Source organism: Periplaneta americana, chromosome 1 (assembly GCF_040183065.1).
Source record: "Periplaneta americana isolate PAMFEO1 chromosome 1, P.americana_PAMFEO1_priV1, whole genome shotgun sequence".
Taxonomy (NCBI): Eukaryota; Metazoa; Arthropoda; class Insecta; order Blattodea; family Blattidae; genus Periplaneta; species Periplaneta americana.
The window spans coordinates 207,657,386-207,684,759 of NC_091117.1; the positions used below are offsets into that span (position 1 = coordinate 207,657,386).

Below are 27,374 nucleotides of genomic sequence, written 5' to 3' on the forward strand. Positions count from 1 at the left end.
CCGAAAATCGCATTTTTGAAATTTTTGTTTGTATGTCTGTCTGTCTGTCTGGATGTTTGTTACCTTTTTACCCAATAATGGCTGAACCGATTTATATGAAAATTGGAATATAAATTAAGTTCGCTGTAACTTAGATTTTAGGCTATATGACATTCAAAATACGTTATTTAAAAGGGGGGGGGGTTATAAGGGAGCCTGAATTAAATAAATCGAAATATCTCGCTTATTATTGTTTTTTGTGAAATATGTTACATAGCAAAAGTTTCTTTAAAAATGATTTCCGATAAGTTTTATTCCTTGCAAAATTTTGTTAGGACTGATATTTAATGAGATAAATGAGTTTTAAAATTAAAATACAATGCCATCTAAGGCGGTGTAATGAAATGAAAACAAATGACTACGTCTATAAGGGGCCTTGGACAACAACAATCGAAAGCTCCGAAACATAGCCTACAGAGAATGCTTCTGTGTTTGTATGAAGTAATATCGAAAGCTAAATTAACTGATTTGTATAATTAATTATTATTTCACCATTGTAAAGTGTAGTTTCTCTAGATGGACATAATGCTATAATTTTATTACAGTAACTTCTGAGTGTTCTCTGGACCAAAATGACCGCATTTTAATTATTTAAATACAATTTAAATTAAGTAACATATTAAACGATTTATCCTTCTATCAAACACGAATGTTCCCTGGATCAAACGTCCTATTTCAATTATGTAATTACTTTATAGTTATTTCTAACAGGTGCAGCGGAGCGCACAGGTATGGCTAGTTAAAGAATATCTTGTCATGAAGATAAATACTTTTTTTATTATAGGACCTACGTATTTCGCAACAATTCTGCTAATTTTTAACTACTAGATCATAATTAAATGGCCAATATAAGCATTTAATGAAATATTTTTGCACTCAGTCCTCAATAAAGTAATATCAAATACGGGAACTTACAAGTTTTTACAGTATCCCTAATCTCCCTCCACTCAGTATAAATTTTTGGAATGATGAAACATTAATATCTTCTTGTACAAAGAAAACTTTTCATATGAAGGTTTATTTGCTTTAATTTCAAAGGTAAGATTAATTTAATTGTCAGCAGATTCCCAGTAGGCTTACTCATTTACACAAACTTACCCTTTTCTTACTTATCTCAAATATATTATTTGCTTAAGTGACAAATCACAAAATCACTTCACCGTAATCTCAGTCCGCTTAGCCTGAATGTCTGAATAATAATAAACTCAATGAATACAGTTTCTCCATAAGGAAGTTCAGTAGAAAAAAGGGGAAGTCCCCACTTAACAAAATAATACACTTATACAACTGCCTCATCCAATCATCTTCCTTCAAGAAAAAGCTGAGAGTAAAGAAACTGTGGAAGAGCTGTCATATAATCTCAGGTGACATTTTCTTCTCTTAAGATGCATCTTTCAACTTTACGATTCAAGCAGTGAATGCAAGATTCATATTGGCTGACTAGTTTCGATGTGGTCTCCGTTATTCTCTGAAGCCTAGGCTTCGAAACTAGTCAGCCAGGTAATTTATCAACAGTAATCTCACTAGACGTTTTGATTTATCTAGAGAAAATCAAAACTCGAGTGGGATTTAATTGACTATTACACTCTTACTACGTCATACTACTTTAGACCAATAAAACGGTACGAAAGAACGTATTTCAACCAATCATGGCTGCTTATCGCACAATTTTATCGCGTCCCTAGCATTTGTTTCTTTCTTTGGCAACATTTGAAACTGCGCTGGTCTGGACGTCAAAAATATATATAAAATTACAAACCACTCCAGTCGATGCACAGCAGTTTCAAATATGACTCGCATTGGCATTCAAGAACAAGAATTAATAAAAATCACTTATCATACCTATGCATCTTCTGAAATCCGATTTACAAATAAATGAAGAGCACCATTCGGAAATCCTGAATAAGTTGAATACACCATGTAGGCCTACATCAACGAATTCCACTTCTATTACGCACACGTCCAATATAACATCAATTGAACCACCAACCACACTAGAATTACCTGGTATGAACCAGTGAGCTCTATAGGCTCCTAAACTTTAAAAACGTGATGTATCACTGAGCGCCTGAGCGTATTGCTATCTCTTTCTGACATAGTGTTGTTCTTGTCTCTTTTGCAGTGAATGCTATCGTGAAACTCCGAACTATTAACGTTTACTGTATTATTTCAACGCACATTATATATTCTAAAATGAATTATCAGCATTTTAATAAATGAAAATATTAAATAGCGGTAGGCCTATGCAGAAAAAATCAGCATGGTTTATAATGATGTACAGTATCTACGAAACCTATCAATCACGAGTTTAACTCCCTTAAGTTTAAGTTTAAGACCTTTTTCCGAAACAGAACTTATTCCTAATGTATGTTTTTCCAAAAGGAAATTTTTCCATTTCCACATAAGAATTATTGAAAGTATAATGAAAATACACGCTCACTACTAGGAATGGATTTTTATTCTTTGCATTATTTTAAATAGTACAATTCGCAAAAATAGGCATTAGGAGTAATTGTTCCGGAAAAAATTATAATTTCTTGCAAGTAAATTTTGCGAAAAAAGGCAAATAGAATTTAATGTTTCAGTTACACTGGAACTACTTTGTAATTAAAACACGCAATTCGTCCATATCAATATTGCAATATGATCTGCACAGACTCTACAATATTCATTCTGCGACTAATGATGTAATGTTAAACTAGTCAGTCCTGTTTTTCGAGATCTTATTTCCAGGTCTTGTACAGATAATAATGTAGGCCACGATTTCATAAACTTAGAGATTCCATTATGTTTCATTGTTGTATGAACAAAAAGATAGATATAAATATGGTGCATTCAATAGTGTTAATGTTAATATTTAAAATAAGTTTGTGAAACATGATTCCAAATTTGGTTTTGATATTAACTGTTTTCTATATTGGAAATCTTTTGAAGACCTGTGAGTTTCACTTTCAAGATGAGTTAAATAACTCTGATCATGAAATAAGTTTCATAAAATTATGAAAGACACTTTCATTTCATAAAGCAAGTTGGCAAAATAATAGGTGGATTAATAATTCAGCAAGGAAAATAATTGTCTTACCTTCAGAGTGGAAATAGCTTATTCTTATGGAAATTCATGTGCTGATTCCGAGAATGCCGTTGGATATTTCCTATCACGCTTAGTTCTTAAGATATCAAAGATAAATGAAATAAAAATAATTTTAATTTTTAACTGTCTACTAACTTATGGTTAACATGCATCTCAGTTTTCATTATCGATACTGGTCATGCATGTAATTAAACAAATCATTGAAAAAATAGTCAAAATGTGTTCAGCTAATGTGCCCTTTTAATTAAATCTGAAATCGTTTCATCTTCATTCCCAATGATCATCACAGTTCATTCATAAAATATTGAAGAGAAAGTATCATTTGTCTTCAGTTCATTATGATTTTTAAGTATGCCCTGCTACTGAACGCCATTCTTAACTTTTACAAAAATGGCTAGTAGGAAATAACCACTTAAAACATCTACAGACAAGGCAATGTATGAGAATATCTCTTGGGGAAAGTACCTTTCTGACTTTCCTGGATTGAATTGTTCAATAACAACCATTACACAGACAAAACTACTATGTGCGAACTGATCTTTAAAATTCGGCACATTATTATGGGCTGAAAACCTGCCACTATACATGAGTTCATGACGTTATTAGGTATTCCACCGTGACCTGGAACTTGATATTTCCATCATTTCATAATTATATACAGGTTCCATCATCAGAGCAGATAGATATGTATGTATGTACGTACTTATGTGTGTGTGTATGTTTGTATGTATGTATGTATGTATGTATGTATGTATGTATGTATGTATGTATGTATGTAGGCGTTTGACAATAAAGTCATTTGACCTCTTGCACTCCAATATTTTTCAAAGATATTATCATGGCCAGCCACTGAAGCACAGATTTTGAGGTGTTCCGAATCCATTTCTTGGTTTGAGTTGCACAATGGGCAGTTAGGGGACTGATATATTCCAATTCTATGCAGGTGTTTGGCCAAACAATCATGGCCTGTTGCCAATCTAAATGCAGCTACAGACGATTTGCGTGGTAAATCCGGAATTAACTGTGGATTTTGATGCAAAGAGTTCCATTTTTTCCCTTGAGATTGTGTTATCAAATTTTGTTTGTTAAAGTCTAAGTATGTAGATTTAATAAATCTTTTCACAGAGTAATACGTAGATTTAGTAACAGGTCTGTAAGTAGCAGTGCTGCCCTTCTTTCCTAAAGCATCCGCATTCTCGTTTCCCAGGATTCCACAATGGAATGGCATCCATTGGAATACAATTCTTTTATTGAGTGATATTAATTGAGAGAGCATTTTAGTTATTTCTGCTGTTTGAGATGAAGGTGTGTGTTTAGAGACTATTGATAGAATAGCTGCTTTGGAGTCTGACAATATAACTGCATTTTTAAATTTATTGATGTGGCATAGAAGATTCCTGAGACTTTCACTTATTGCAATGATTTCTCCATCAAAACTTGTTGTTTCATACCCAAGAGATCTATAAAGTGAGAAGAGACAGCACGTAACACCTGCACCGGCACCTTGTTCTCTGGAGATCAAGGATCCGTCAGTGTATAAATGAAGCCAGGGGTTCATTTCCCTTTCCTTCCTCCTCTTTCTACTTTTCTGTTCCTAGTGCTGACCTGCTATGGCACTAAAATCGTCCTCCAGTGGCTTAAGGAGGGAAAGCTGGTGATCAACAAGATCTCCCAGCTAGGTCCAATGGACCCGTCGACCAACAGCAGGTGTGGTCCTCCAGACATTCTGGGGGTTGTGTGTGAATGAAGTAGCCACCAAAACGTTAAAATATGGTGTTCACTTAAATCGGCTACAACTTGCCATTTAACCACTCCAATATGTATGTATGTATGTATGTATGTATGTATGTATGTATGTATGTATGTATGTATGTATGTATTTATTTATTAGCCATCAGAATACAAGGATTCATGGCATCGTCAGATAACAATTACATGTTAATACAATAGTATAATAGCAATGTAAACAAATACAATAGTAATGACAACAATTATAATTACAACATAATAATAATCACTTTCTAACATTGTATATTTTATTATAATGACAATCTTGGCAGTTTGACTTATGACCAGCGTGCTTCTACCAGGTACATGAAGAGGAAGGTAAGGAGCAGTAAACAGGGAAAACAACAGCAATCAATAACAGTATATAAAATAGAGATTGTTACATTTCCTGTTCAGTGGCATGTGCTTCATTCAACAGTATATTTTTTTACCGATTTCTTGAAAATTTTTTGGGTACACTTCCTGATATGTAAGGGGAGCTTGTTGTATAATTTACAACCATTATGAGATATACTGTTAAGACTTCTGGTAAGCCTGTGGTATTTTAAATGCATATTACTGGAAGTTCTAGTGTTGCAGTCATGGTATAAACTGTTTTGCATTCTGATGGATGTAACAGGCTGTTTCTAGTACGTAGATACAGGAGACCGGTAGTATATTGAGCTCTTTAAAAATGCCTCTGCTCTCAGTCCGTATTGGAACTTGTTTCATGATTTTTATTATTCTCTTCTGCAATTTCAGTATCTGTAAGGATTTTGATGATGAGCCCCAAATGATTATGCCATATGCAATAACTGAGTGTACATAACCATAGCCATATGGCCAGAGTGGTCGACTACTCTGTTAGGCTCTCGTTACATCTGACTCAGTCATCTGGAATGACTAGACACAACGAGCCCAAGTGTAGGCGACCCATCCATTCACATTTATTTGCTCTGATGATGGAACCTGTATGTAGTTAAGAAACGTGGAAAATGTTAAGTTTCAAGACACGGTGGAATACTCAAAAATCTATTACTTAACATAAGAAAGTGTTGCTATAAAATAGCAACTAAATTTAACACTTCTGTTTCTGTATATATGAGGCACTTACAAATTTCACACCTGCTCTAAATTGATACTCTCCCGTCTTTTCTTTGGAAATGTGCAATGAAGTGAATGTGTATTTACAATATGTTCTATTTCTCTTTTCAGATTACAATTTTTTTCAGGTAAATACCACTTTACAATCGCGTTTATCATCATGTCCTCAGAGATGCAAGCAGTACCATATTCAAAGTATCATCTCAAAAACGAACATATGCTTGCAAATATTCTTTTCTGGACTATATGCCCTAGAATAAACTCTTTTAATGAAAGAGACAAACTTAGTGACAATATACAGATTTAACTGCCTGCGTTGATGTTTCTATTAAAAAACATACTTCATATATGATGGTAAAGTATCTAATTATGGAAGATGCGCTCTCAGTTCCATGGCTAGAACATGGGTTTATGTAAGAGACAATGTTTAATTTCACTGAGATTCACCAGTGAAATTTGAGATGGACAAAGGTGACTTAGAAGAAGATTTTCTTGGGATATTCCAAGTCTCCTGTCATTTATTCATTACTTATTCATAAAATAAAAGAACCCGGAAAAGCTGTACTGGCACTATGATGTTCCACATATGACAGAGGCCCATTTTACTTGGATCCATCTACCTAAGTGCTCGCAACATACCGGTACACATACATTCACGAACAGGGGGAGGGGCAGAACAAGAGAAACACAGGAAGGAACAAGAAAGGAAAACGTGAGTGAGAGAGAGAGAGAGAGAGAGAGAGAGAGAGAGAGAGAGAGAGAGAGAGTGAGTGAGTGAGGAAGAAGAACAAAGAGAAGGGGTGGGAAAGGAAATTGACTGAGCATATTGGAAATTAAATCAATGCTTTCCCAAAACATGCTATGAAATGTTTCATATAAAACAATTTTTATCTCGAAAAGAAAGCAAAAACGAGCAAAATTATATTAAATTTTTTTGTTTGAAATATCTCGATATATTTCAAGCTTCTTTTCTTCAAACACAACGTCAATCCTTGTCTAAAAGTTTGTGTTATTATGCCTGTTACTTGGAAAGTTGCTCAGTCCATAGGTCGATGGATAAAAAAAACTAGGTCAGTCCTTTCATGAAAATGGACTGAACGCATTTTGTGATCACAAGACTTTGTGCCAAATTTATGTACCGGTATTTTCACAATATTCTACCTACCTTACTAATAGGCCCTAATTTGTCATAGAATAAAATGTATTACATTATTTTTGTATTTTAAATTAGTTTCATTATCTTGTTATGGGGGAATGTTAGGAAATTTACTACAGCCTATATCTGAGAATGAAAAGCGCCACTTCAACACAACTTCTTATTCACTTTTATTTTTTTCCAAATTACTTTTGTCACAGTAGCTCACTTGCGAGCAGTTTCTATTCCAGCAAGCACCGATCTAAAAGTGTCCCCCGCCCCCACAAACGACAAGAGCCAATGTATGTACTATATATCATAAAAGTTTCACACTAGATTGGAATCGTCAAATTGGCAACAACATTTCTAACAGTCAAGGCAGAAGAGACTTCAGTATGATTAGGCTTACATACCAGATGAATGTGAATGTGCACACAACTAAGAGAAAAAAATTAATAAATACTGTAATACAAATACACAGTGTTCTGCCCAAGGGCAGGTCTTTCACTGCAAACTCAGCATTCTCCAATTTTTCCTAAATAAATAAAAAAAAAATAGATAGAATTTTTTCTACAATTTAAAATACATGACGGCGGTCCTTCAAAATTTAAAATAAACTGGCATTAAGAAACTAATCCATAAAATGATTTGTTTAACAACAAATTTATACATTTTTTTATTATAAATCATATTCAGAGTAGTTTGTCCCACATTTTAGAAGATAAAAAATTTTTAAAATGTTTATTTTTTCTATTCACTCCACTTTAATAATCCTTTGAATTTCGGTGAAGTCTGAAGGGTCTAATTAGTCAAATTCACTCTTATCTTCATACTGGGACCCCCCAGAGATTTTTTTAAGATGCGAAAGAGAGTGTGGTGTGCAGAAAGCAACAGGAAGTTATGGCATTTCGTAAAACCTACCTGCATGTGAGGGGAAGGAGAAAGTGGACTGAGAAGCTTCCCTCCCTCGCTACACTTCGATTTGCAAGCTAACTAGCTTGCTTACCCCCCACCATAAGGTTCTTACTATGTGCTTCGGTGCACAAAGCGTTCCTGGAGCATGTGAAATTAACAGACAAAATAAGAAATGAAACTGTGCTAGGAAGAATAGGTGAAGAAAAAATAATACCGAAACTGATCAGCAAGAGAAAAAAAAATTGACTGGATCACTGCCTACTGAAGCACGCAATGGAAGGAAAGAAGAATGGGAAAAAAGTTCGGGGCAGATTATAGACAATATTAAGATATATGAATCATACCTGCGGATGAAGAGAAAGAAGGAAAAAAAGGAAGATTAGAGAATGCTGGGTTTGCAATGAATATTATAATATTTACTCCACTGTTGGTATACTTTACTATCAGCATTTAACAATTTTTCACCACATTTTATAGTATTTCTGACACTTCATGTGCATATTTTCTGGATAAATTAACAAGTAGGCCTACTGTATATGAACAAAACTAGAGAAGCAGTTTTTTTCAAGTACCAGTACCATAAAAAAGTATACTTCTGCCAATCAATAAGAGAGCTGCTAGGTACAGTTATTGACGAAAAAATTATGGAAAAACATATAAATTAATTTGATTTATTATTATTATTATTATTATTATTATTATTATTATTATTATTATATTGTTACATATAATTATTTCAAGGTCTCGTACAACAAAAGGCAACAGATAAATGTTTTAATTATGAACGACAAAGAACAGTTACAGATTTTACAGCTTTCTATGGATGACTCTAAGAAGCAAAAAGGTGGAATAAAATATACAGAAATGAAGTCATTTAAGTCTAACATTCATGATAACTTGGACGAGTCCATGATAAAAGGTAAGTACATGACATCAATCACGTAATACTCTAATTTTAGTTAATGTTAAGAATTATTAAAAGGTTCTTCTTCATTGTCATTGTCGTCCTCATCTTTGTTGTCATTGCTGTCGTCGTCATCGTCGTTATCATCATCATCATCATCATCATCATCATCATCATCATCATCATCATGAGTTGCAGGAATATTTACTTCTGTCGCATAAATCTCAAATGTTCCTGTTCACTCCATCTTCTTTTGGGTCTTCCATAGTCTTATCATTCACTACACAACAATTTTTGGTACTTGATCTTCGTTGGTGTCAATATGTTGGATCCCAATTCAATGGAATTTCTGTATAATTTCACTATGTGCTCAAATCTTAATTATTTTTGTATGTTAGTGTATCTATTATGATCTAAATGTGTGGACCTTAAAATCAGTCTCAAGAAAAGCTTTTCAGCTGCTTTCCATTGTCAAAAATTCTTTTAAAATCCAAAACTCACTCCCATAATCCAAAGCTGTTTTACATGAAATATTATGAAATCTTAATTTTGTGTCAGCAAACACTTTTTTTAAATTATTTTTTACAATTTCATCTGCAGGGGACAGTGAAGTGATCTGACCTGTTGTCTGCAGTACCTGCCCTGCTTTATAATTTCAGAATTTGAAAATGTAGGCTCAATTCGCAATGAAAATAAGAAATATTTCTGTATATAATAATAAATTTCTCTCAGCCAAAGGTTTTTCCATTATTGCTAAATGATATGCAGCAGTTATCAAATTATACTTCTTACTTACAAATGGCTTTTAAGAAACCCAGAGGTTCATTACCGCCCTCACATAAGTCCGTCATTGGTCCCTATCCTGAGCAAGATTAATCCAGTCTCTATCATCATATTCCACCTCCCTCAAATCCATTTTTATATTATCCTCCAAACCATGTCTCGGTCTCCCCAAAGTCTTTTTTCCAACGGCCTCCCGACTAACAGTATATGCATTTCTGGATTCGCCCATATATGCTACATGCCTTGCCCATCTCAAACATCTGGATTTAATATTCCTAATTATGTCAGATAAAGAATACAATGCGTTCAGTTCTGCGTTCTGTAACTTTCTCCACTCTCCTGTAACTTCATCCCTGTAAGCCCAAAATATTTTCCTTATTCTCGAACACCCTTAACCTCTGTTCCTCTCTCAAAGTGAGATTCCAAGTTTCACAACCATACAGAACAACTGGTAATATAAATATTTTATAAATTTTAATTTTCAGGTTTTTTGATAGTAGAATGGATGACAAAAGCTTCTCAGTCGAATAATAACATGCATTTCCCATATTTATTCTGTATTTAATTTCATCCCGTAACACAAAATAACCGTAATTGATTAACTAGCGGACTTACTCGTGTTAATTATGTAAGTTTGTGCGGCTTACAGCTGTTTCGGTGCTTCATCACACCATCCTCAGAGCCTACTAGATCTCGGCGTCATCTCGAACTTCTCTGGCTGTTATGTGGGTGCGTTTGATTGTTGAAAGGTGTTGAAAAGTGGAGTCAAATAGTGTGTGTGTACTGAAGACATCTTTCAACACCTTTCAACAATCAAACGCACCCACATAACAGGCAGAGAAGTTCGAGATGACGCCGAGATCTAGTAGGCTCTGAGGATGGTGTGATGAAGCACCGAAACAGCTGTAAGCCGCACAAACTTTAACACGAGTAAGTCCGCTAGTTAATCAATTACTTATATTCAAGTGTTAAAAGAGTGTACGCAAGATTCAAAATGGACAAAATAACCACAAAGGAAATCATTTAACGATTCTTTAAATTGGAATGCCAATGTGCATTTATCATTTCAAGTAAAGACTCAAATATCTATTAATATTTTATTAATATTATTATATTTAATGTACATAATTTCTAAGCATATCAACTCGTAGACACTGAATATGAACAAAATCTGTCCAACAGTTTGGAAGAAATTGCTGCACACAGACAGATGGCATATACTCTAAACTATATTTCCACTATCAAGGATAGTGAACACTTGTAGGTATTTCATAGTAAATCTCCAAATCGATTTTTTGCAGACTCACAATGAATTCATTCATAGTTTTTTTGCCCAAGGGCAGGTCTGTCACTGCAAAGCCAGCATTCTCCAACTTTCCTATTTTCTGACTTCCTCTTAGTCTCTGCACTATAATTCATGTATCTTCCATTCACCATTCCTTCCAATGCATCCTTCAGTAGGCAGTTTCTTCTAAGTCAGTAACCCAACCAATTTCTTTTTCTATTCCATCATTCTTTCTTCACCCACTCTCTCAAACACAGGTTCATTTCTTATTCTGTCTTTCCATTTCACACGCTTCATTCTTCTTCATATCCACATTTCAAATGATTCTAATAGTTCTTCTTGACTTCGACTTAATGTCCATGTTTCTGCCCCACACAATGCCACATTCCATATAGAGTATGTCACTAGTCTCTTCCTTACTTATTTTTCCAAAGGTCCGCAGAAAATGTTCTTTTTTCTATTAATAGCTTCCTTTGCCATTGTTATAATTCTTTTGACTTCCTGGCAACAATACATTCTCCAAAAATTAGAACCAAAAATCAGGTAAATATCAATTCATATCCATGAAAACCAGTTTTTTCAATCTTCATTTTCAAAGAAATTTATTTTCAGAGCGTGCAAAAGAAATATTTGAAGAGGAAATGCAAGCTGTTAATCTGAGTCACATTGAAAAGTCTGTGCCAACAAAAGTAAGTTTCTGAATTGTTATATTATATATATAAAACAAATACTTCTTAAATAAAAGTACAGTCACAAAAACCGTGACCCAGTACTAATACAGAACTTAAAAGTCGTTCTTTTTTTAAGTCATGTTTTGTGTTCTATATATAATATGTTTGTAAAAGCTAATTACAGTATCTACTTCCTGTGCAATTAATGACTTTAACTAAAGCACTTCAAACTCATTCTTTTTTAAATTTTGTGTTTCATATGATTGTAAAATAGAATGATTAAACACTAAAGGCTGGTTCACAATAAACCGGAAACGAGAATCGGAACGAAAACGAAAACGGTAAAATTGTTAAAATGTGTACACATAAATGTGAGCATTCACAATTAACGAAAAGTTTGACGGAGCCCGGGATCGGGAACGGAGAGTTGGCCAAGTTTCAACTTTGGCGTTCATGTTTCCGATCACAGCCCACTAGATTCATTCTATTGCCATCTAAAAGCTATTTTGTCGTCGTATATTTTGTAGCAAGAAGACCGTGACATAACCTATGCCTTATTTTGTTCTATGCTGTGCATCATGGAGCAAGTTTTATTTGATGAGATTCTAATATTGAGTGTTGAGGAAAATTCTCACGTTTACGATAAGCAGCGCAACTCGTATAAAGATGAGAAAATGAAGGAGAATATGTGGCTTTCAATAGCTGCGTCTTTGAACACCGATCGTAAGTGAATCATATTTTATTACTGTATTGGTTGTATTACACACTACATATTCATAGTTCAATTCAATAACTACTGTTGTGTTCATTTTTGTTCGATTACAAATGTTTCTTCTCTAATTATTTTACGTTATGGTAGACTTAAAATAGGTTGTGATAATAAAGCTGCATGGGCATATTTATAGTACCGTTGAAATTTTGAAGTTGGTTAACCTGTGTTTATGTTGGCTGCCTTGTACTCATGAGAGAAAGCCATTGGTCAATTATACACAAATAACATCAGAATGCGTAATATCGATTTTACATATCGTTATTGACATGCATATCGATATGCATAGTCGTCTATGTTCTCGGTTTATTGTGAATCAACAATTTTCATATTCACGTTCTCTGCTTCTCGTTTTGACTCTGGTTCTCGTTCCCGGTTTATTGTGAACCAGCCTTAAGTTAGCAATTAAACAACTATACAATATCATTATATTTTTCAATTGTCGAAATAATCCTGTTCCAGTAAATTGTCTATGATTTGCACTTTCACTAATTCAAACTTTTCCCCAAATTAGTCTGAAATAGTGAGATTCTGTTGTATTCCACTTCATCCAAAGTTTGTTCATATGCATGTCCAGATGCAATAATATGACTGCTGGGATAGTACAGACCTAGAAACAAATTTTGTGAGATTCTGTTGTATTCTACTTCATCCAAAGTTTGTTCATATCCATGTCAAGATGCAATAATATGACTGCTGGGATAGTACAGACCTAGAAACAAATTTTGTGAGATTCTGTTGTATTCTACTTCATCCAAAGTTTGTTCATATGCATGTCAAGATGCAATAATATGACTGCTGGGATAGTACAGACCTAGAAACAAATTTTGTGAGATTCTGTTGTATTCTACTTCATCCAAAGTTTGTTCATATCCATGTCAAGATGCAATAATATGACTGCTGGGATAGTACAGACCTAGAAACAAATTTTGTGAGATTCTGTTGTATTCTACTTCATCCAAAGTTTGTTCATATGCATGTCAAGATGCAATAATATGACTGCTGGGATAGTACAGACCTAGAAACAAATTTTGTGAGATTCTGTTGTATTCTACTTCATCCAAAGTTTGTTCATATGCCTGTCCAGATGCAATAATATGACTGCTGGGATAGTACAGACCTAGAAACAAATTTTGTGAGATTCTGTTGTATTCTACTTCATCCAAAGTTTGTTCATATGCATGTCAAGATGCAATAATATGACTGCTGGGATAGTACAGACCTAGAAACAAATTTTGTGAGATTCTGTTGTATTCTACTTCATCCAAAGTTTGTTCATATGCATGTCAAGATGCAATAATATGACTGCTGGGATAGTACAGACCTAGAAACAAATTTTGTGAGATTCTGTTGTATTCTACTTCATCCAAAGTTTGTTCATATGCATGTCAAGATGCAATAATATGACTGCTGGGATAGTACAGACCTAGAAACAAATTTTGTGAGATTCTGTTGTATTCCACTTCATCCAAAGTTTGTTCATATGCATGTCAAGATGCAATAATATGACTGCTGGGATAGTACAGACCTAGAAACAAATTTTGTGAGATTCTGTTGTATTCTACTTCATCCAAAGTTTGTTCATATGCCTGTCCAGATGCAATAATATGACTGCTGGGATAGTACAGACCTAGAAACAAATTTTGTGAGATTCTGTTGTATTCTACTTCATCCAAAGTTTGTTCATATGCCTGTCCAGATGCAATAATATGACTCCTGGGATAGTACAGACCTAGAAACAAATTTTGTTTCTGAGTCCGTACCAGTTTCACGCAGTTTGTTGTGATACTAGTAAACACTCTGCTTAGGAAACCATCGATGGTATTCTATGTAAACAACAACAGCACTTCATTATAAAAACCGAATATAAACATAACAGCATACTAAGTATGTATACAGATGTGCGGCATTCTTAACAACACTTCTACAGTTCGACCAAGTCAAGTCTGCGAGCCGAGAGGGGAAGTTGGAGGCAGTTCTGTAGTGAAAGGAGGCGGTAACGAGAGAAGACCAGTACAGTCTCATATGACAGCAAAGTTTTCCTACTGCGCTTCAGTTCATAGAGCGGTAACAATTTAAGATGCTTTGAAATAGACTGTACTTCTACTTCTGCTTGACAGTGAGGTTTGGCGTTCTGATTGGCAAGCATAGGAGGGAAAGCTGCATGAGGGGGGAGACTGGGATACAGCGTAACTGTTGCCTTTATCGGAAGACAAGGACAAAAAATGCGTGCGCTCCATAGTGTATTTTAAACGATGTGCACGCCTTGAAATCTGAGTGTCAAGTGACCTATGTGCCAACTGTGTTTTGCCTCTACATTCCAGTCCACACCTGTGGAATAACGGTCAGCGTGTTTGGCCGTGAAACCAGGTGGCCCGGGTTCAAATCCCGGTCGGGGCAAGTTACCTGGTTGAGGTTTTTTCCGGAGTTTTCCCTCAACCCAATAGGAGCAAATGCTGGGTAACTTTCGGTGCTGGACCCCCGACTCATTTCACCGGCATTATCACCTTCATATCATTCAGACACTAAATAACCTAGATGTTGATACAGCGTCGTATAATAACCAGCCTCTACATTCCATCCCGATATCCTCACTCGCAGACTTGACTTGGACAAGCTGTAAGTGCTCACTGAAAGTGCAGGCAAGCTGCTCTGCACTACACATATCACCAGATTCAAACAGCATTACATCTATTGACAAAAGGGCACACGTCTATGTGAACCTTTCCACTCAAAATTATTGATATACAGCATTCTAAAATATTTAGGCTACTATCACTCCTGAAACATCCTATATATGTAATGTTAGATTCTGACTTTTAGGTACAAGACAACATGAACATTGCTGTTGCTTTGAAAAAGGATCCAGAAACAGAAATTCTTGGAAAAATTATGTCACTTTCAAAAAAAGACCACAAATCTGACATCTTGAGCCAAAACTATATAATATTCTTACCAAATGAACAAATAATTCAAGAACATGAGGATTATAATCGCACTCCAGAAGATATTGCTGCAGAATCTTTTATAAACAAGGAGAAAACTGGTTTTTATCATAGTAAAAGATCATCTACTTTTAAAACCAGAATATCTGTAATGTCTTTACTCGAAGGTATGCTTCTTCCTACCTCTCATACCACACATTAATTCAATCTAACAAAGGAACTGTTATGCGCTCTTGTCAAGACCTGTCCCAAATTGCGCATTTCCATTGTTGAAACATATCAATTTAAGAAATCATATGAGTTGTGTTTATGAATGTTTTGGCAGTGTTTTTCAGAGGTTACACAACCACTGACAATGTATTAAATTAGTAAATAAATGTGAAAAAACAAGTTCCGTTCTCATAAGAAAAATATTTTCTGAAGCATAAATACGATTCATACATTTTTTTCATTAAATAAATTTCAACGAGAAAAATGCGCTGTACATTAGTACAACTTCTTTAAAGTGTTAATATGAGAAGTTGCCCATTGTTGATTTAATAAGAAGAGGATTACTAACACGAAGTCGAAACCAGTTAACTACCGTACAGTAATAATCTACCACTTAGTTTTCATTTGAACATTAGGAAGTTTGTTATTATAACCAATGCTTTTCTTCTGGAGAAAAAAGTGGTGAAACTCTGTACAGAATATTTTATAGTGGATGGGAGATGATTACTGTTCACTGCACGGAAATTTTGTATTGTATTGTATTGTATTGTATTGTATTTATTAACATTCCATGGTATTCATACATGCTTACAGCTAGAATATGGAACAAGTCAAAAAACTTAATACTATTATAAAGTCTTAATTTATAGTCACAATCTAGATGAAATATATACAGACGAGATTTACAATATAGTCTACTAGTACAACACAAAGTTTTAGTATCAATTTCATGAAGTGTTATTGAATGTCATGAATTCACTTACAGAATAGAAGGCGTGAGAAATTAGGTACTTCTTTAATTTAGTCCTAAATAATCTTATGTTTTGAGTTTCATTTTTTATATCGATAGGGAGGCTATTAAAAATTTTTACTGCCATATAACGCACTCCTTTCTGATAGCACGATAGACTTGCCGATGGAGTATGAAAGTCATTTTTTGACGTGTATTTATGCTATGAACTGTTGAATTAGTTACAAAGTTTTCACGATTACATACGAGGAAGACTATTAATGAAAAGATATACTGACAAGCCATTGGCATTATTTGTAGTTTTTTGAAAATAGTCCTACAAGATTCCCTAGATTTGGCACCTACTATTATTCTAATTACTCTTTTTTGTAATAGAAATATACTGTTACTATCTGTGGAATTTCCCCAGAATATTATTCCAAAACTCATTACCGAGTGGAAGTATGCAAAGTATATTGTTTTTAAGGTATTGATATTTACTATCTTTTGCATAGTTCTAATAGCAAAACATGCTGAATTTAGTTTGGGGTTAATTTCTTTAATATGATTTTTCTAATTTAACACATTATCGATTTTTAAGCCAAGAAATTTGGTTGTTGTTGTTTCTAATAGGGATCTGTTGTTAATTATTGCACTAGAAATTTGCGAGGTTGAATTTGCACAGGATTTAAATTGAATTATGTTAGTTCTGTTACAATTTAATACCAATTTATTGACTGAGAACCAGTCACTTATTTTGAAGAGAATTTCCTCTGTTGAAGATTGGAATGTGTTGGAGTTATTGGCTGTAATTACTATACTTGTGTCATCTGCAAATAATATGGGACGACCTACATCTTTTATTAGGGGGGGCAAGATCATTTATAAACACTAGAAAAAGTCATTTTTAACCTCCTTTTTGTCCAACTAAGACTTTCAAAGAAAAATTAACCTATTTTAAAAACATAGCCCTTGTTTTTAATACAGTAATGTTTTAATCACTGTATGTTCACTCATCTCCACAGAGACATATTTTTCAACTGTTTCATTTAGGCTATTTGTACTATACACATATGTACCACTTCAGGGGCGGACGCAGGATTTTTTTTCGGGGAGGGATTTGAGGAGATAGTAAAAATGGAGTAATGAGAAATAAGTTTATATACTCACAATTTGTTTCCGAGTCACAAACATTTACAAGTTGGCCTGAGTAGCATAGTCGGTATAGCCTTCTGTGCTCGAAGTTGTGGGTTCTACCCCAACCCAGCTCGATGGCATTTAAGTGTGTTTAAATGCGACAGGCCTCATATCAGTCGATTTACTGGCATGTAAAAGAAGTCCTGAGGGAAAAAATTCCGGCACACCGGCGATGCTGATATAACCTCGGCAATTGCGAGTGTTGTTAAATAAACCATAATTTTTTTAAATTTTAACATTTAAAATGACTGCAATACATAAATAATGACAGAATGACATTTACAGAAGAAGGTGACGAGGCTTCTTAGACATTTCATCCAGTACTTCATGAGCTTTTACTTCTACATTTTTATGTATATACATCAAGGCCAGTCCATTTAATCTGTCTGCTCCCATCGTGCTCAAGTAAGTCTTCAAATGCCGCAATGTTGAGAACGACCATTCTGGTGTTGCTGTAGTTACAGGCAACATGCAGAAAAGTTTCAGCGCCTTGCGAGTGCAGGGAAAAATAATTGCATTGCACCTGTTCAAAGATGATATAAAAACAGTAGGTATTAGGTGAAGATTTTTCTGATCAAGGAAATTTCTTCTCCGCATCCTCAGTTCATTGAAGAAAGACTCTGGTGATGCATCAACATCATTGGGCCACTGATTTACCATAGCCTCAACAGCAGTTTCTAAATCTTCATCTGATGCTCGCACTATGTTTTTAGGCAACAAAGTTTGTATGGCCTTTAGGATTCCCTTATGATTTAAAAGCCTGTCCTTGAGCTGACTAATGAAATAGTCTAAGAAGAGAAGGAAACTTAAAAGCCTGAAATACTCTTCATGACTCTCTGTCTTGAAGTAAGAACGCTGTGTTTGTCTTCCTGCAGTTCTTGGAATTTAACATTTCATCTAAGAGAATTTACGTGGAAAACTCTCTAATTCCTATATACATTCACGAATTAAAATTAATATTATTTTTGTTTCTTGTATCGTATTTTCCTCAAAATTTCGGGAGGGGATATATCCCCTTAATCCCCCCCTTGCATCCGCCCCTGTACCACTTCATGTATATAGGCATAAAACTTTTTTCTGAAGATGGCTTACTCAAGCCGTAAACGTTAAAAAACTAAATAAATAAATGTGACAAATATTGTAAACTACTAATATTTGTTAAATAGATAACCACAGACGGATCCTGACAAAACTCCTATTGTTATTGTATCAGCTTATAGGCCCTCACCATGCCTTTCAAAAATAAAAGCTGCTCGAAAGATATGTCTTACCACAAATGAAGACTCGACGAAAGAACAGAGCAGAAGTAATTCAACAAATTTAAATGGTGATAGATTACATTAAGCTTCTCCAAGAGAAAGATGCCTGGCATCATTTGGTGATGTAATGAAGAATGTAATTGAATCTGTATTACAACAGACGTGTCAAGCATTAGCAAAAAGGTTCCATATAAAGATGAAACAATTCGCATGTACCTAAGCAACATGGGGAAGTTATACGAAATTAGAAAATCTGTACCATATGAGCTAACTGATGATCACAAAGAGGAGCGACTAATAGTTTAAATTTCACTGCTCTCTTTTCTTATTTTCTGCATCATGTGTTAACACTCAGAGATGGACAAAATACTGATATCCCAGTATTTTAAATACAAATACAGAATACTTCAGAGAGTAGTGATCACCATATATTATATTCCTAAGTAGTATTTTGTTGCTAACAACAGGAATAGTAATCCTTTTTATTATGCACCATTACGAAATATTGGAAGATTTCAGAAGGTTATATTTTCACCAATATTCAACATAAATACACCATCTTACCACCATTTTAAAGAGAAAAGTCTGAATTTAATACTGACCTTAGATGCATCTGATGTGAGTCCCGCGTGTAATATGGCAGACTTTCAGGTGGTGATTCCATTCTTGCCAAACCCTCTCAAGCATGTCTTGTACAACGTTCCTGATTGCTGTGTTAATGCACCTTCTCAATTCGGCCAACATCGCTGGAAGTGGAAGTATGTAAACATTGTCCTTGACGAAATCCCACAGAAAGAAATCACACACTGTGAAATCCGGTGAACAGGATGGCATTGTGCAAAGGTGCTGTCTGTGTCCGTTGCACGACCAATTCATCGACCTGGTAGGTGTTGATTTAGGTACCTCCATATGTGTAGGGCCTCCATCTTGTTGGAAAATGAACTCCTGTTCGTTCTCGTCCATGAGTTGTGGCATTAGCCACAAGGTCGATGACAATCTCACTGAAAGTAAATAAAATTAATTAATTTCTATTCTAATACCATAATACAGTTTATTATTATTTATTATTATTATTATTATTATTATTATTATTATTATTATTTCCTTTTCAGAAAGATTAACTAATGTTCCAGCACCACTCAAGAATTTGGCACTGTTGGGCATATCTTGGATTATACCTATGCTATTGATATTTATAACCAGATTAATTAGCAGAAGAATGGTAGGTTGACAACTAAATCAGATTAATTACTAGGAGAATGGTAGGTTGACAACTAACTGCCATTTTAATGCATCTCTTTGACATCAATCCTCATTATATTTCCAACAAGACTCCGCCACTGATCATACTGCCGAAGAATCCATGAGAGAAGTGCGTCGAATTTTCGGAAGGAGAATTATCATAAAAATTTGTGGGCCCCAGATTTAACACCATGAGATTTCTATCTATGTGAGGCGTTTAAAGATAAGGTTTATGCGAAAAACCCGCATACAAATAATGAGCTTAAAGACTATAAGAGCTGAAATCGAGACAATCAGTGAAGCAGAACTTTTTAAAGTAATTAACAATTTCATAAGAAGGTGTCAACAGTGTGTAGCAGTTGGTGGGGGACATTTTCAACACTTACTTTGATTAATTGATGAACTAGTGGACTTACTCGTGTTAAATATGTAATATTTGTCTGGCTTACAGCTGTTTCAGTGCTTCACGCACCATCATCAGAGCCTACTAGATCACGGCGTCATCTCGAACTTCTCTGCCTGTTAAGAGGGTGTGTTTTATTGTTGGAAGGTGTTGAAGTGTGGAGTCGAATAGTGTGTGTGTACTGAAATTGATCTGTGTGCTGAGGATTTGATCGGGGTGTGTTTTAGTGTGTTTGTATATTTCGTATTGTTCTAGTGTGTTGAGTTTTTGGTTCTTGGGTTGTGTGTGTAGGATTTCCATGTCCGTATTTATGTTACTATATGTATGATTAGTATTGGTTATGTGATCGGCGTATGTAGATGTATTGTGTCCTCTGGTTATAGCTTTAATGTGTTCTTTGTACCTTGTTTGGAATGATCTGCCTGTCTGTCCTATGTAGAACTTGTCATTATCACTATTCAAAATGGACTTACTTTGAGCTGGGTAAGTAGAAATTCCTATACTAAATGTTTCACTGCCAGCAAACTGGATGGATATTCTGTCGCAGATAAGCTCCTAGCAGCAGGTGATGGGAAAATTAACCACGCGGCTAAACAAAACAATGTCACTGTATAACTCAGCTTTATTTTCCTCCAAAAGGCAGTTGAACTCCGTCTTTTATCTCTATGTACCGTACCAAGATGATTACATCAATCTGGGCATTGAGTGAGATAGTAGTAAGTCACAATAATGTATTTAATTTCTTTTTTTTTTTTTTTCAGAATAAAATAAATTCTTCTGTGATGAAAACATACAAAGTATACCAAGAAGAAATTATGGAAATATTGAACGACTATCATGATAACTTAAAATTAATGGTACGAATTCTTACACAATCCATAAATTCGTTATTATATGATGTACATGTACATAAAATGCCTCTGTTTATAATTAAAGCAAAATGCTAACGTGAGAGAAGAGAGGGTAACTCCTCCACAGGTAATACAGTGAATGATAGTGCAAAGACGGATTGCGACCTAAAAGCAACAAAAAGAAAACTGTCTAATAACCGAGAGGTTCACTGTCACCCTCACATAAGCCCGCCATCGGTGCCTATCCTCAGCAAGATTAATTCAGTCTCTATCATCATATCCCACATTCCTCAAATCCATTTTAATATTATCCTCCCATCTACGTCTGGGCCCCTCCAAAGATCTTTTTCCTCCAGCCTTCCAACTAACACTCTACATGCATTTCTGGATTTGCCCACACGTGCTACATCCCTGCCCATCTCAAACGTCTGGATTTAATGTTCCTCCTTATGTCAGGTGAAGAATACAATGCGTGCAGTTCTGCATTGTGTAACTTTCTCCATTCTCCTGTAACTTCATCCCTCTTAGTCCAAATATTTTTCTAAGCACCTTATTCTCAAACACTGTTAACCTCTGTACCTCTCTCAAAGTGAGGGTGCATAATAATAATAATAATAATAATAATAATAATAATAATAATAATAACAACAACAACACTTACTTACTTATTGGCTGTTAAGGAACCCGGAGGTTCATTGCCGCCCTCACATAAGCCCGCCATTGATCCCTATCCTGAGCAAGATTAATCCAGCCTCTACCATCATATCCCGCCTCCCTCAAATCCATTTTAATATTATCTTCCCATCTACGTCTCGGCCTCCCTAAAGGTCTTTTTTCCTCCGGCCTCCCAACTAACACTCTATATGCATTTCTGGATTCGCCCATACATGCTACATGCCCTGCCCATCTCAAGCGTCTGGATTTAATGTTCCTAATTATATCAGGTGAAGAATACAATGCGTGCAGCTCTGCGTTGTGTAACTTTCTCCATTCTCTTGTAACTTCATCCCTCTTAGCCCCAAATATTTTCCTAAGAACCTTATTCTCAAACACCCTTAATCTCTGTTCCTCTCTCAGAGTGAGAGTCCAAGCTTCACAGCCATATAGAACAACCGGTAATATAACTGTTTTATAAATTCTAACTTTCAGATTTTTTGACAGCAGACTAGATGACAAAAGCTTCTCAACCGAATAATAACAGGCATTTCCCATATTTATTCTGCGTTTAATTTCCTCCCGAGTGTCATTTATATTTGTTACTGTTGCTCCAAGATATTTGAATTTTTTCACCTCTTCGAAGGATAAATCTCCAATTTTTATATTTCCATTTCGTACAATATTCTGGTCACGAGACATAATCATATACTTAGTCTTTTCGGGATTTACTTCCAACCCTATCACTTTACTTGCTTCAAGTAGAATTTCCGTGTTTTCCCTAATCGTTTGTGGATTTTCTCCTAACATAATCACGTCATCCGCATAGACAAGAAGCTGATGTAACCAATAATAATAATAATAATAATAATAATAATAATAATAATAATAATAATAATAAGCTACATATATTATATTTTTCGCTTTTCAGACTATTACCATACAAAACAGTCAAAAACAACTAAACGAAAGCCTCGATAATATAGTGCTTCAGGCTTCGCTACAGCAGGTGACTCAGGTAAGTTAAAATTCCTTCTATCATTTTGGAAAAAAATACTGATACTTGTAAGATTTTCATCCGTAAAATGGTAAAATGACTTGTCGAGTATAATTGAATTGAACTGAATTTTAATGAGGGCACTATGGCCCAGCACTGCGACCTGTTAAGATCTATTGCACTGATCCTCTTGTGACGCATTTCCAAATCCACACCGAACCGGCGTGCATTCCATTACGTGAGTCCTAGACAGGATGCCTCAGACCACATCGCCACAGTGCAGGATCTGAATTTATTTATTTATTTATTTATTTATTTATTTATTTATTCTGGTGTAGTTAAGGCCATCAGGCCTTCTCTTCCACAACACCAGGAATACAAATACAATAACAGAAATAAAAAGGAAAAAAAAAAACACTATAAACGAAGTAAAGTCACACAAAAATATACACAGGTTGCAGTCACACAAACTTTAAATGAGTGATTAAGTATAATTAATTGTATCCTAATTAACTAACATAAACAAGAAACTTGCGATTTTAATCTGGAGTAAAAAAAAACACAAATCGACACTTCTAGCAATATCTAAAAAGCATTAAACAAGACAAAATTTTCCAATTTAATTTTGAATTGTGATAAAGTCCGGCAGTCCCTGACATCATTAGGTAGCGAATTCCAGAGACGAGGTATTTCTACAGTGTACGAGGATGAGTATAGAGACGTTCTATGATGAGGGATAGAAAGAAGTGCTTGATGTCGGTTTCGAAGAGTTGTAAGAAATTGAAAGCGCGATAAGAGATAATTCGGAGTAGAAGTATGCATGATTCTAAATAGAAGAGACAGTGAATGTATTGTTCTTCGTTCCTTCAGACGCACCCATGAAAGTAACTGGAGGGAAGGTGTTATATGGTCAAATTTACGAGTATTGCAGATGAATCGTATGCACACATTATGAACACGTTGTAGTCTCTCAGCTAAGAGTGAACTTACATTAGTTAGTAAGGAATCGCAATAATCAAAATGGGGCATTACAAGCGTCTGAATAAGATTCTTTTTTAGACTAAGTGGTAGAAATTCTTTCATATGAAGCAAAGAGTGAAGTTGAGAAAATATTTTTTTGCAAGTGTGTGTTACTTGGGTGTTCCAATTTAGATCGCTATCCATAAAAATGCCAAGATTTTTAACTGTTTCACTGTATTTAACAATAATCCCATTCAATGTTATATGTGGTATAGTACCACTATCAAGAGTACTTCGTAGACGATTATGTCCCATTACGATTGCTTGCGATTTCTCTGGATTTAACCTTAATCCAAATTTGTGTGACCACAGTGAAATCGAATTTAAGTCTTCGTTTATTTTATTTACTGCGTCACTAGTCTCATCAGGGTGGAAATGCAAATAAATTTGCAAGTCGTCAGCATACATATGGTATTTGCAGTGTTTTATCATTTTAGTCACGTCATTAATATAAATCATGAAGAGTAAAGGTCCGAGAACTGATCCTTGTTGAATTCCAGATTTCACGACACACCATCTTGAAGAATAATCGCATGCAATGACACATTGTTGACGTTCGCGAAGGTAGGATTCAAACCAAGTAACAGAACTTTCAGAAAGATGCAGAAGTCTTAATTTACATAATAGAAGGTCCGTGTCAACTGTATCAAATGCCTTACTGAAGTCAAGTAATGTCAGTAATGTTAATTTACGTTCATCTGTGGCTTCACGTATATCCTCATTCACTTTTAGTAGTGCTGTAGTCGTACTATGTCCATTTCTGAACCCGGATTGGTATTCGTCCAGTAAGGCATGTTCGGTTAGATAGTTCATTAGTTGTTTGTGAACAATACGTTCCAGAGCTTTTGATAGGGCAGGTAGGATACTAATTGGACGGAAATCATTTGCACATAATGGGGTTTTAATTTTAGGGATCGGACGGATAAAGGCTTTCTTCCAGAGGTTCGGGTAGGTAGAAGTTATGAGTGAGGCGTTGAATATATGTGTTAATGTCGGCAGTATTATGTCCAATATTTTCTTCAATAATATTATACTAATATTATCCACACCTTCAGCTTTAGAAGTAATACGTTTTATTGCCGCTCTCACTTCAGTTTCTGTGACATAAGTGAAGAAAAATATTTCTCTATCCGGAATTGGAGTCATTTGTAATTCGTTAACTGTCTGCTGTTTGTCGACCGTATCCAAGGTTATTGACTGTACCGTTGCAAAATGGTCATTTAGTTCGTCAAGAGAAACTGGCACACTGTCTACCTGAGTCCTGGGATTTCCTAAGCCAATTGTCCGTAAGTTTCTCCACAGTTTGGAAGGGTCAGCTCCCCCCTTCAAGATGTTATGAAAATGTCTCAGTTTTGCGTTTCTAATGGCTTGAGTAGTTCTGTTACGTAAGAGTTTATAATAATTATAAGAGATTTCTGTCTTGTCATGTTTAAACGTTTTGTATGCAGTGTTTCTGTCCGTAATCATACTACGTATGTCAGCAGTCATCCATGGTGCTGGTGTTCTTTTTACGCGTTTAGATTTGATAGGAGCATGCTTGTCATATAAATTTATAATATACTCATTTAGTTTAACAAGTTTCTCGTCAACAGTATGTAAGGTCCATATTGAGTCCCAGGGAATCTTTATTGCGTCTTCAAGTAGTTGGGTTTCATCAATACGTTTCAAGTCACGATACTTTATGAGTTTAGGTGTGGGCTTGGGACACTTCAAAGAATATACTAGATAAATAATATCGTGGTACGAAATTCCCGAAGCCGCACATTGTCCATGTTTTTGTACTTTGTCTGCATTCTTCGTAATAATTAAGTCTAATAGGGATTCGGAAGATTGGGTATGGTGGGTTGGTTCAAGGGGAAGGACTGCTAGATCAAGAGCCTGGAACATGGTCAATAGATGTCTAGTGTAGTTCGAATCAGAGGCTAACAAATTTGTGTTAAGATCACCCATTATTAAGACGTGTTCATAATCTGTGATGAATTCCAATAACGATCTCTCGATCTCTGCAATATCGTTAATCTTCGGGGGTTGGTAAATTACACAAATAAGGCATTTCTGAAAGCTTGTCAATACTTCTACAAATAGCATACAATATCTTAAAAAATTATCTGTTCTATTACTCGATTTATTGTTATGGCACACCACACACCAATCTTTTCATCATACAGGGAAACTTTGTGAATTAATTGCGGATTTATATACTGTATATATATTGCTACTTCATGTACAATTTATATTGAATAATTTATCTGAGCTTCTAATCTTTATGTTCACTTCTTTAGGACGATGCAATAAATAAAATCCGGAAAATTCATAGGAACTACTATGATATCATAGACAATACTGTGAGAGAAGTTTGCACGCAAATGTCACAACGTATTGTACAGGTAATATCCGCTTTTTATATTCAGAATAATAATGAAACAACTAGCCTATCTCTTCAATGACTCTGGAACTTATACTTTTGAGAACATGAATAATTTTGCAAATCAAGATTTCAGGTATAACTCCCTGTAAAGTTGATTTGAATAATTTCGAGGGAAAAATTGTTCCGGAGCCGGGTATCGAACCCGGGACCTTTGGTTTAACGTACCAACGCTCTACCACTGAGCTACCCGGGAACTCTAACCGACACCGATCCAATTTTTCCCTCTATATCCACAGACCTCAAAGTGGGCTGTTATACCTGAAATCTTGATTTGCATAATACACGTCACTGTTCGTTAACAGGGAGTTATACCTGAAATCTTGATTTGCATAATACACGTCACTGTTCGTTAACCCTCGAAATTATTCAAATCAACTTTACAGGGAGTTATACCTGAAATCTTGATTTGCATAATACACGTCACTGTTCGTTAACAGGGAGTTATACCTGAAATCTTGATTTGCATAATACACGTCACTGTTCGTTAACCCTCGAAATTATTCAAATCAACTTTACAGGGAGTTATACCTGAAATCTTGATTTGCATAATACACGTCACTGTTCGTTAACAGAAAACCACAATTTAAGTCACACGGAGTTAGTGTGCACTCGAAGTTGGTTGCTTGACTGTTGTCAGCCCACTTTGAGGTCTGTGGATATAGAGGGAAAAATTGGATCGGTGTCGGTTAGAGTTCCCGGGTAGCTCAGTGGTAGAGCGTTGGTACGTTAAACCAAAGGTCCCGGGTTCGATACCCGGCTCCGGAACAATTTTTCCCTCGAAATTATTCATGAATAATTTTATTTATACCTTGTACCTACTGTTGCAAATATTATATCATGTATGTATTACATTTTCAGATCACACCTGCAAGAAGCAAGAAGTCTGAAAAAAAATTTCTAGTATGTCTATATAAAAATGAGAAAATGTAACGAAAAATTTTTGAATGTGCTTAATAAACAATTAAAATATCAGAC

At 35.1% G+C, this 27,374-nt stretch overlaps 1 protein-coding gene across 1 annotated transcript; it reads left to right on the top strand.

Annotated features, from left to right (window-relative positions):
• Positions 1-2,676: 2,676 nt before the first annotated feature.
• Positions 2,677-27,374, top strand: LOC138706775 (uncharacterized). The gene is made up of 10 exons (XM_069836453.1): positions 2,677-2,977; positions 6,113-6,129; positions 8,793-8,970; positions 11,636-11,712; positions 15,287-15,575; positions 19,917-20,026; positions 21,211-21,306; positions 22,886-22,972; positions 26,254-26,358; positions 27,258-27,374. Exons 1-10 carry the CDS (start codon positions 2,917-2,919, stop codon positions 27,327-27,329), a joined length of 1,092 nt encoding a protein of 363 aa, XP_069692554.1. The 5' UTR covers positions 2,677-2,916; the 3' UTR covers positions 27,330-27,374.

Coding starts and splice junctions, on each gene's coding strand:
- LOC138706775 (XM_069836453.1), top strand. CDS start 2,917: ATGATTCCAAATTTGGTTTTGATATTAACTGTTTTCTATATTGGAAAT. Junction 11,713..15,286: donor AAAAGTCTGTGCCAACAAAA/GTAAGTTTCTGA, acceptor TCTGACTTTTAG/GTACAAGACAACATGAACAT. Junction 22,973..26,253: donor CGCTACAGCAGGTGACTCAG/GTAAGTTAAAAT, acceptor TCACTTCTTTAG/GACGATGCAATAAATAAAAT.